This window comes from Gracilinanus agilis, chromosome 1, assembly GCF_016433145.1.
Source record: "Gracilinanus agilis isolate LMUSP501 chromosome 1, AgileGrace, whole genome shotgun sequence".
Taxonomy (NCBI): Eukaryota; Metazoa; Chordata; class Mammalia; order Didelphimorphia; family Didelphidae; genus Gracilinanus; species Gracilinanus agilis.
Genome location: NC_058130.1, coordinates 744,212,263 through 744,224,268, shown reverse-complemented (window position 1 = coordinate 744,224,268; position 12,006 = coordinate 744,212,263). Strand labels below are relative to the sequence as shown.

General features: G+C 38.4%; 1 protein-coding gene across 2 annotated transcripts in view; it reads right to left on the bottom strand.

The window, feature by feature from the left end:
- The window catches only part of STX2 (syntaxin 2), a 48,128-nt gene that overhangs the window by 23,767 nt on the left and 12,355 nt on the right, over window positions 1-12,006 (bottom strand). The window contains exons 1-4 of one of the 2 annotated variants that reach the window (XM_044658727.1): window positions 5,460-5,476; window positions 5,339-5,351; window positions 4,226-4,300; window positions 188-287 (exon numbers count right to left, since the gene is read on the bottom strand). In XM_044658727.1, the coding sequence (XP_044514662.1) occupies window positions 188-287; window positions 4,226-4,300; window positions 5,339-5,351; window positions 5,460-5,476 (205 nt within the window). Of the gene's footprint in view, window positions 1-187; window positions 288-4,225; window positions 4,301-5,338; window positions 5,352-5,459; window positions 5,477-12,006 lie in introns of those variants that run through there. The other variant, XM_044658726.1, reaches the window with a different exon arrangement.

The following is a 12,006-nucleotide window of genomic DNA, read 5'->3' as shown; positions in this document are numbered from 1 at the left end:
ATTGTGTTTTAATCTAGTTCAGCAACTGACACTTCTGTCTTACAGAGTGCAGAACAGATTGCCATCTGCATCAGTAGAGAAAGTTTCCTCACTGGGACTTCCCTAAACCAATGAAATCAGAGGTCTATTCCAAAAAGTCACTAATTTTTTCCCAGAAGATTATCATTTGTAAAATACAGTCACTTACTTGCATCTGGATTTGGTGCTGAGAGGATGATGCTGTGATTTTTCTTTACTTCTTCAACATTTTGTGCTATTTTGGATATATTATTTCTAATCTCTTCCACCTGAAAAAAGAAATGATGTTAAGTTTAAATTTCCTGTGAATTTTTACTTGCAATATTTCAGAAAATAAATTTCAGTAAAGCTAAGAAATATAAGGCTAAATGGGAGCCCCTTTCTCATAATCTTTATTGATATTCTTTTATTTAAAAGGACAAGAAAAATGTCAGCACATTTAAGCTTTTCTCTTCTGACTAAGGCAACATTGGGGACAAACACGAATTATGGCATTTCACAACAGTGAAGGATCAAATAACGATAAAATAATAGGTAAAACTTACATAGCACCTACTATGTGCTAGACATTGTGCTAGGTGCTTTACAGAAAATTATCTCATTTGATCCTCACAACAACTCTGGGAGGGAGGTGCTATTATTATCCCCATTTTACAGATGGAGAAATCAAGGCAAACAGAGGTTAAGTGGCATGTCCAAAGTCACACAGCTATTAAATATCTCAGGCCAAATTAGAACTCCAAGCTCAGTGTTCCACTGTTGTCACCTTGCTGCCTGTGCACAGTAAGACGATAACTACTATCACTGGCCCTCACATTTCAAAGATAATAGCAATCATCTGGACCAAATAAATATTAAGTACTATGCCCAATAGTATTGGGGAATAGATTAAGAGCACATGTTTACTAAGCATTCCCTTAGAGGCCCAAATTATTCTCCATGTCTCCAAATATAATTTATTCATTACCAAATTTGGGCCAAATGTATTGAGTACAATCAATCATTTCTGTATTGCTGACAAAGCACCTTTCAGTTTTCATTGCTTCCCAACATTAGGGTCTTTGCAATGGACAATATTACCCTTTTCATAAGAATCACTTAAGCAAATCCTTCATAGTAATATTCACGTAGCTTGGTTTCTAGTCTGGAACTGTGGCAAAAATCAGCTTGTTTCAGTCAATGCATTTGCTCAGGAGCTTCCTCTATTTAAAGGAAGAATCAGTTTCACTTCCAAAACTCATGGGATAAAGAGTATTCAAATGTGAACTTCCGCTTATATTAGATGACAATAATTTCCTACACTACAGTCCTACTTCAATGCCTTATCTTGATACACTGGGAACCTGGGATCTGGGAAATTATATAGCAGAGAGAAAGCTGAAGCCAGGACCAATAATATGAAATGCTTTGGGTATAAGTCTAATAACAAATGATGGATTTTTTATCTCTAGATTAGTCCAGCTAAATTCAGACAGGCTCATTACCAGAAATCTGGTATCTAACTAGTGAGTACAGGCCATAAGAAGTCAAGATCATTTTTTTTTAACCCTTAACTTCTGTGTATTGGCTCCTTGGTGGAAGAGTGGTAAGGGTGGGCAATGGGGGTCAAGTGACTTGCCCAGGGTCACACAGCTGGGAAGTGTCTGTCAAGATCATTTTCTAAGGTCATAGGATCATATATTTAAAACTGGAAGGGATCCACCACTAGGATCATAAGAAAACTAAAGCCTGGAGAGACAAAGTGAGTTGCCTACAGTCATATTATGGTTTAAGATTCAAGAGTGAGAACTGATGAGGGCCACAAGGGTCATCTCTGTATACCCTGCCAAGTTGGTTTCTAGGCAAGAAACATCCATTCCATCCCAGGCCCTATACTGGAAATCTTTTGAAGTTGTTAGCCTTTCCAACAGCTTATATTCCACTGGGATAATCTCCATGAACCCAAGACTACAAGAAACCAAGAGCTACAAGATCAGCACAAAAGAACTTTGATATCCATTGGTGAAGAAAGCAGCCATATAATGAAATCACAGTTTTTTGGACCTTGAAAATATTTCTACTAGACAACAGTGGATAGAGTGCTAGGCCTAAAATCAAGAAGACCTGAGTTCAAACTTGGCTTTAGACACTTAGTATCTGTCTGCCTCAGTTCCTCATCTGTAAAATGAGCTAGAGAAAGCAATGGCAAGCCACTCCAGTCTCTCTGCCAAGAAAACCTCAAATGGGATCATGAAGAGTTGGAAATGACTGAATAATGACTGAACAACAATATTTCTAATGTTATACATAGTTTGCATCATTTCTATACTCCTTCATTTGCTAATAGTATATAGTATATACTAGTTTTAATAATTCATTTAAAATCAAATACCAAGAAATACCTTTTAAATTTTTGCCATTTTAAAACAAAGTTTTATATATAAAAGTAGTTTTTAGTTATTCTGTACACAAGCAACTATTGATATTGCCATCCTCAACAAGTCATACTCAGCCCAGATTTTAAATGAACCCAATTATCCTACCCTTTCAAAAGGAAATGCAATTGTAGACTCACATCAGGGGAAGCATTAACAACATTTTCTATTACCTCTTTCAGAGTTCTGAAATATCTGTCACCACCTTATGCAGCAATGAGGAGTCTACAGGCCTAAGAAGTCTATATCACCACCCTTAGTGCAACCAGATCCCATTTACTCACAGTCATTATTAATAAGAGACAGAGTCTCTTCCATTCTCATTACAAATTATATTCACTAAAACTGGATTTCCTTCAAATTATAACTTTCTTTTCTGCTGTGTTTGACACTGTTTTTAAAATCTAAATAACAATTTCACAAAATGGACATCTACCATAGAAAATATCTCCTCTACATTAATCTCGGTAACCTCAGATTCTTCCTAGCTGTGTGACCCTGAACAAGGCACTTAACCCCTACTGCCTAGCCCTTCCCACTCTTTTCCCTTGGAACCAATGCTACTTAGTATTGACTCTAAAATGGAAGGTGAGGGTTAAATCAAAACAAAATTTTTTTAAGAGCAATCAATTTAGTTTCCAATCAAATAAGAATAAGAATTCTCCTTATAAAACTAGTTACTGCTAAGCAATTTTATAATGTAGGGGTAAACTGCTCTTATTTTTCTAATCTTCCCACTGACACAGCAAAGATCTATTTTTCAAAAGATTCATTCAATGAATTAATGTATCTTCTCTCTGAAATAAGACAGCAAAGCTTAATGCTATAGGAGGTTCTTCTTTTCAAGAAATATGTCAAAACAAACAAGTGGGGCTGACCATTTAAATATTTACAGATATCAGGAGCATGTGCCCAACATAATAATGACATCTTACAAAGGAGGTACAAGAGGCTTACTATTATATATTACCAATAGGTACAAATAAAATGAAAGAAAGCAATGCATTGTTAATGCTGACTACAAGAGTGAAATCAGGAAATGAAATACTGTCTAGTCCATTTTAATTTCTAATTCATTCATCTTTATTTTGATACCTTTAAATTCTTAATTCCATGTTCTCTTCATTATGCAAAAATAGCAATGAAATGTTTGGAGCTGAAATTGTATTATGAATTTAATATGAAATTATTTAAATTATGTAGTATTATGAATTTAATAAGTAATTTTATTTACCTACATCAGGAAATGTACATATTATGGAAAATCAGTCCCTCTGGAAATAGTTACATTGTTAATAATGTATCAAATGCCTGTATATACAAAAATATAGTAATGGGAGTAACCATAATTCATTGAATTCCAATGTAGTGAGATTCTTTCAAATAAGAAGTTAGATTAGTCTTCATAGATGATAATTAAAACTAGCATTTAAGAGAATAAAATTTTCAGGAAAATGAAAAATCAAGGTGTCATATCTCTCCTTGATATTCAGTGAAGTCAAGTTATTTATTTGCTTAACAGCCTAATTTCAAAAGATGGAAATCATATAATATTTGATCAAATATTACTCAGGTTGAGTGACATAAAAACCATGTGACATAAAATCCTGTTTTCTCCCTATGTTAACTAGCATTCTAACACTACTTCTGATTACAGAAGTTTTTTCTTCAAACAGAAGCTTGCCAAAATACTATATATTCTCTGGTTATTATCATTTTTATCTGAGGACTGTGTACTTAAAAAACATCTATATAAACATGTGCACAAGCTGTCTGTTCCTTTAGCATCTTACTTGGTGGAAGAAATCATCCATGAAATGGTCCTTTTCAACAACAACAGTTGCTTCTCCATCTTCATTACTCTTACACTAAAAGGAAGAAAAAAGTGTTTAAAAGGTCAGGCACATAGTAGGAGATGCATCAGCTCAGGAAACAAAAGCACTGCTCATTTAATTTACTAGAATCCTGAAATGTAACCAACTAGCAACTACTTAGAGAGAAAGCAGTTAAAGTAGATGATAGGACATAGGTCCAGGAGTCAGGAAGTCCTGGGCTGGGATCAAAGCTGGCTGCAAACACTTCTAAGGTGTATAACTTCCAACAAAAATTACCTCTCTAGACTTCAGTTTGCTCATCTGTAACATAAGGGAGTTTGACTCTGAGGCCTCTTAGGTCTTCTCCTTTAGATTCCTAGATTCAGTCTCTCACAATTTAATTCTGTAGCCCTTTCACCTCCACATCACAACTGCCTGGGGCAAGGGCCATGGCTGGGGGCATGGAGGGAGGGAATTCAAGTGAACTCTACAGCTTGAAAGCATTAATTTTTCTATGTAATCCAGTATATGCTCATACTCCTTTTGTTTTCAGGTGTCCAAAAGAAGTAAAATTCTGTTTCCTCTTTTCTCTAGAAATAGCTAGAGATGTCAACAATGATACATAAAATCAGCTAGCTTTTCCATAAGAGATTGATTTTTTTTTAAAAAAAAAAACCACTTTTTCAAACAGCCAATTAAAATTAAGAAATTTTTTCTCCTCACACTAAAAATGTATATCATGCCTTTGGTGATAAACAACAAAACTAAGCTATTAGGAAGCAAACAAGTGAATAATAATGAATTTCTAGATATGACCCAGAAACAGACTTTAAGCACTGATATGTTTAAAGGAATATGGGACAACTTTTCATTACAACCAACATTTCTTTAAACTCTTATATTTTGCAAAATACTGTGCTAAAAGGACCAAAAAAACCCAAGATACTCAGAACTCATTTTCTTTCCTCTAAATACTCTCCCCCTTCTACCTCCCCTAATGCTATTAAGGGCATCACCAACTTCCCAGTTCCTCAGGCTAAAAGTCAGCCCAATTTCCTCACTATCTCACACCCCAAGGCCTGTGGATTTTGCTTCTGCAACATCTCTCCCACACATCTCCTTCCTTCTCTGACATTGCCACCTCCCTCATCACCACATCTGGGCTGATGCAATAGCCAGTTGGTGGGTCTGCCTGCCTCAAGCCTCTCCCCACACCAGTCTATCCTCCATTCAGTCACAAAATTGATTTCTCCAATAGCGTAGGTTTGACCATATCACCCTCCTGTAAATTCTGAGGGCTCCCCATTTCCTCCAGAAGCAAATACAAAGGCTCTATTTGGCATTCAAAGCCCTTCATGACTCAGCTCTGTCCAACCTTTCCAGTCTTCTTACGTCTTTCTCCCTGATGTGTTCTCTTCCACCCAGTGACAATGATCTGTCCATTCCATGAACAAAACCTTATCTCAGCTCTGGGCATTTTCTCCAGCTGTCTCCAATGCCTGAAATGCACTCTCCCATTAGATTATAAGCTTTGAAGGCAGGAACTGTCTTTTGTCTCTTTTTGTATCCCCAGCACTTAGGAATTTAATAAATACTTAATGACTGATCACAGTCTTGTCCTACAAGAAATCAGAGGATCTCAAAGTTGGAAGAAAATTCAGAGTTCAACCCAAAGTGAAATTCCTGTTTCTGCTACAACAAAGTTGGAGCAATCATTCAATCTTTGCTTGAAGACTTCAACTGAGGGAGAATCTATTTAAGTATGACTTGGAATAACAATCTGAAGATCCAATTCAATCCAATAAGAATTTATTGCCTGGGGAGAAAGGGAGTGAGGAAAGACAGGCTTCCTGTGAGGAGACCCCACTGGAGCTTCACACTGAAGAAAGCTGGGGAGTCTACAAGGAACAAAGGAAAGAACAGGTTCCAAAAATTGGGGCCTGGTCTGTGCAGAGGTATGGAGATGGGAGCTGGAAGGTGATTTCTGGGTCACAAGAAGATGATTAGCACGTCTGGAACTTAAAGGACAGCAACAGGCAATAAGGCACAGAAAGGCAGGACCACAGTTTTAAAGTTGGAGTAGGAGTGTCCATGATTGCCACCTTCCATCCCTCAGCAGCCTCTCTTTTGAAGTTCCCTCTGTAAAATTCTCCCAAAACTCTACCAATTACAGTAGCTGTTGAATACCAGCACCAACCAGGATCACTTTCCTTCCTTTCTCAAGGAGCTCATTACCTGACTTGGCATTTTATCCTTCCTCCCCTACTCTGATCCTTATCCTACAGGGCCTGTGGCATTCAGGCCGATGTTCCTTTAAGCTCCCTAATTTCTCAACCTCCTTAATCCCCAAATCTCATGACCTGCTCTTTGCCTTCAGCTGCATGCTGAGATGGGCATACCTTAAACCCACTACTACCTATGAGTGTTTCTTCTCTTCCAACAAAATCTTTAATATCCCTCTATTCCAGTTTTCCTTATTTGTCCCTCCCCCTAAACCTACTCTTGGGTCTCATCACAACCTCCAATACCTCTATGAATCAGCGCTTTCTAAGGACACTACCCTAGCTCTGATCTCACTTTCCTCCCTACCTAATCTCAAGTCTACACTGTCCTCTACTATCAAATTCTTTGCCCTCTTTTCTCACTGCCACTCCTTTGTTGCCAGCTTCAACCTAAATGACTCCCACCATCTACCTCCATTGCTCCTCCTCCTTCCAAACCCCTCCTCTCTTCCAAACTTCTCTGTTTCTGTCAAAAGCACCTTCTAGTCCCCCTGGTTTATATTCCCAGCTTTGTCCTCAATTTCTCATTCTCCCTCAATCTTATTTGATAAACCACCCATTGCCCAATCTTGTCCTTTTTCAATTTCCACAACTTCTTTTGCAGCCTAACACTCTGGTCTCTACTCACACAGTCACCATCTTATTTAAGGACTTCATCATGGCTCATCTAGACTGCTGTAACTGCAGCAGCCTCCTAGGAGCCTCCTAGCCTCAAGTATCTAAGTATCTAGCTGGTCAGTCTAATACCTTCTACACAAAGCTGCCAAAATTATTCTCCTTAAGCACAGGTCTGACCATGTAACTCTTTGTCTCAGTCTACTCCAGTGGCTCTTGATTGCCTCAGGATCAAATATAAATTCCTCTCTATACCCTTTGAAGCTCTTCACATCCCAGCCCCACCCTATATTTCTGGCTTCATTCTAAGCACAGCCTTTCCCATACTTCATGCTGGCCCAGCTCCACTGGTCTTGTCTGTCCATCACACACAGCACCCCATCTCCCACCTCTGAGGCTTTGCCCTGACTGGGTACCTCAGGGAATCCTTTCTTCCAGGCACATTTCCAGCACCACTTGTCTGGGGAAACCTTTCCAGGTCCAAGCAAGCTGCTACTGCCCTGCCTCCCTATCTGCTTTGTTTTGAGAGGTCATCCAATCCAACTGCTTGCCTCACTTACCAAAAAGGAAACCAAGAAAGATGAAATCTTTTCCCCAGTCTCACAGGCAGTAAGGGACAGTGACTGACCCTAGATCCTCTCATTCCAAAGCACCTGTTCTTTCAACTGGTCAACTCTACTAGCTGACAAGAAAAGTTTTAAAGGCCAACTGAGAAGTTTTTATTTATTTTTAGAGGCAAGAAGGAGACAGTAGAGTCTATTAAGCCAGGGAGTCTCATGGTTAGAGCTGTACTTTAGCAATATTAATTAGGCAGCTATGTGGAAAATAAGAGGCAGCCAAAAACTAATGAGGTACATGGAAGAGAAATGTATATAGCAAGCACAGAATTACAGCATAACAAGATAGAAGAAAAAAAATTGGGTGCTAAACAAAAATTACTCTCTATTGGACTATTTCAAGTCATATGATTTAAAAAAAACAACAAAAAAAAAAACTTTAGCTTCCTATGTATTGGTTCTAAGACAGAAGAGTGATAAGGGTTAGGCAATGGGGGTTAAGTGACTTGTCCAGGGTCATATAGCTAGGAAGTATCTGAGGCCAGATTTCCAGATTTGAACCTAGACCTCCCATCACTAGGCTTGGCTTTCAATCCACTGAGTTATTACCCAGCTGCCCCCGATCTAAAGTCACATGATTTAAAAAATTCATGCCAGTGTCGCTGAAGCATTAAAATTGGAGAACAGAAAATAAAGCAATTGAAAAAGAGATGGTACAGGGAAAGCTTAAGTGGCAATGTGTTCTAAACTTTCCACCATCACCTTTTGTAGAATCCAAAGGACAAAAGGCCTAAAATGACCTTGGCTGGAATGGGCAGAGCCCCATTCACTGATTAATTTAAGGAAATTGGGCAAAATCTGGAAACAAACTTTGATTTCCCCATTAACTATATCAAAGGTATGTAATAAAAAACTGCTTCATTCATCCTTTTCCCAAACTTGAGCTATAGTCAATTTGACCATGTTACCTTCTTGTTTTCAAACACTCTTCTTTTTAAGCCTAGAGAAACCATACTTGAGTGAATTAGCTCAGATTCTTAAAAGAAAAGGTAAAGGAATTTGGTTTCTTTAGCTGAACCAAGAAAAAAAAGTTAGCGGTACCTTGAATGTTTTGTCTTTTAGTAGATGAAAGATGTTTATACTAATACTGAGCAACAATTCAAGAACAGCTTTTTCATTAAGATGATGAAATCTTGGCAAGGAGAACCACAGGAGACCATCTGGATCTCTCCTTCACTCTTATTTGTACAAATCATTCCCTCCTATTACTCCCTGATAGGGATGGTCTGCTTATTAGCACTAAGCACCCTGGGAATACACAGCAGAAGCTTTAAGAATCATTTGGTAAACTAAAATAAAATGGGATGGTTTCTTTCCATCCATGCCAATGTTCATCAAGAGACTAAAATAATTCCATGTACTGGATTGTTTCAATGCCTAAAAGCAGGGCCTAGAATGAGGGACCTTTGCAAGGTCTTCTGGAGCTTTCTGAGTCTACACATACCAGAATGACTCTCTACTAGGTTGAATGCATGTGGCTCCTCTTCATGCATTCTATGTTCCAGTCAAACCAAGCTTCTTGCATTCCTTGTTCCATTTCAACCATACTCCTTCTCAGTAGCTGTGCTCAAGCCTTCCCACATGCCTGGAACAAACTCCACTCCTCTGGATTCCAAGATTCTCTCAAGGTTCTTCCCAAGTGTCACATCCTCATGAGGCAGATCCTAATTCCTCTCAGTTGCCAATGTCTAACTTCCACCTTCACCAATATTACTTAGTATACAGGTTTTATATCACAGCTACATACAGGTGGGAATAGCTAGGGACATGCGGCTCCCTCTGCCTCTAACAGATAAAAGTCCCTGGAGAAGCCAGGCAGGTAGTTGCATTTTTGTCTCTCTGTCCCCTGAGCTGAGTAAAATATCTAGCATATTTTTTTGGTCCATATCTATGACTTTAATGGTAAAGGTCACTCCCTTTGATAAAATTCCCTCCATCAGTGCAGATGAGCACCTGTTCTACAATTTGTAGTTTGGGAAAGTTGCCTGGCATCCTGAGGGAGTAAATCCCTGTCCAAGTTCATACAGATGAATTCAGTCTTCTTGACTCTGAAGACAATTCTCTATCCTATACAGATGCCTTCCTGACTCCTTAATAAAAACTAGTGTAAAGTATACTAGACAGAGTTCTGAAGAGGGGATTCTGGTCCAAATTTTAACCTTACTTTTGTGAACTGGCCAAGTCTATTACTGTCTCTTAATGTTATCAAATTGTTATGGGGGAAGCCCTCAATAGGCCTGGGCTTCACAATTAAGAAAGACATTGACAAAATGAAATGAGAGTGTTCAGAAAGATGAGCAAAGGAAATGAATGGGCAGCTCTTATATAAAGAAATTACAACTATCTATAGTCATATTTTAAAATGCTCCAAATCATAATTGAAATGCAAATTAAAACAATTCTGATATGCTACCTCACACTTATCAAATTGGCTAATAAGACAAAAAAAAGGAAAATAATAAATGCTGGAGGAAATGTAGGAAAATTGGTTAACTAATAACACTATTGGTGAAATATCAAATTGATATAACCATTCTGAACAACAATATAGAGATATGCCCAAAGGGCTATAAAACTGTATATATCCTTTGACCTAGTTATACTATATACTAGTTCTATATCCCAAAGAGATCACAGAGAAGGGAAAAGGACCTACATATACAAAAACATTTATAGCTGCTCTTTTTGTGGTGGCAAAGAACTGGAAATTAGAAGCTGAGGGGACGTCCATCAATTGGGGAATGGCAGAATAAATTGTGCCATATGACTGTAATGGAATACTACTGTGCCAGAAAAAAAACAATAAACGGGATGATTTCAGAAAATTTTAGAAACACATTTGAATTGATGGAAAATGAAGTGAGTAGAACCAAGAGAACATTGTATACAGTAAGAGAAATACTGTATGTTGATCTCCTGTGAAGGACTACACTATTATCAGCAAAGCAAGTTCCTAAGAGATCCACAAGGGACTCATGATGAAAAATGCTATCCACAGCCATAGAAGGAACTGTCAGAGAATGAATGCTGGTTGAACGATTCCATTTCTTGCCTTACTTCCTTCATGAAATTTTTCTTACATATACAATATATGTCTTATTTCATGACATGAGGAATAAGGAAATGTGTATTGCATGACAATGTTGATAACATGGATTGTTTACCACCTGGAGGGGGGGAAGGGAAGGAAGAAGCAGAGAATTTGGATCACAAAAGATCAGAACACAATTGTTAAAAAAATTGTTTGGGGCAGCTAGATGGCTCAGTGGATTGAGAGCCAGGCCTAGAGGTCTTCGGTTTTAATCTGGCCTCACACACTTCCTAGCTGTGTGACCCTGGGCAAGTCACTTGACCCCCATTACCTAGCCCTTACCACTCTTCTGCCTTAGAACCAATAAGGTTCTAAGGCAGAAGGTGGAGGTTTAAAAAAAAATTGTTTCTACATGTAATTAAAAAATTAAAAGAATAAAGTGAAAGGTGGGAGTATTCAGAAGGCAACAATAAAGAAAAGGAAGGACCTTAACACATATCAGACAAGGCTCAAGTAAAGGGACTGAGGATGTTTAACCTAGAGGAAAAGAAGATTTAAGGGGCACTAGAAGTGTGAGACAATGGAATGATCACTGACCCTGGACTCAGAGGCCCTAAATTCAATCTACTTCTGATAGGTACTACCTATGTGATCCTGGAAAAGTCACTTAACCTGAATTCTTTCATCTGAAAAACAACGTTTACTTCAATAAATGATCATGAGAAAGGGCCTTTACTTTTCCCTCCATCCCCCAAATTCTCTTCCTCATCACCATCTCCTGACTTCCCTTAACTTCCAGCTAAAATCCCACCTTCTGTGAGAAGCCTCTCCCAGGCCGAGTCTTTGTTCCTTCCCTCTATGTCCAGCTTGTATGTCCATAGTTTTTTGCATGTTGCCTCCCTATGGAGACTGTGAGCTCCTTGAATGCTGAGCCTTTCTTCTGCTCTTCTTTGTATCCCTAGGGCTTGGCCCAGTGCCGGATATACAGGAAGCAATTAATAAATGCTTATTCACTATTATAGTCCATTCTTCCCACTCTAGACAAAACTGTTCATAAATTAAGCAAAACAAAGAGCTATTGATTCTATTCCTAAGTAGCCATGCTCATTCCAGGGTTCCACCTTCCCTTCCCCTCTTGTTAATCCTCTTGATTTTCAGGGCTCAGGGCAAATTCAAATTATTCCATTAAGCCTTACCTGGCTATTCCAGGCAGTA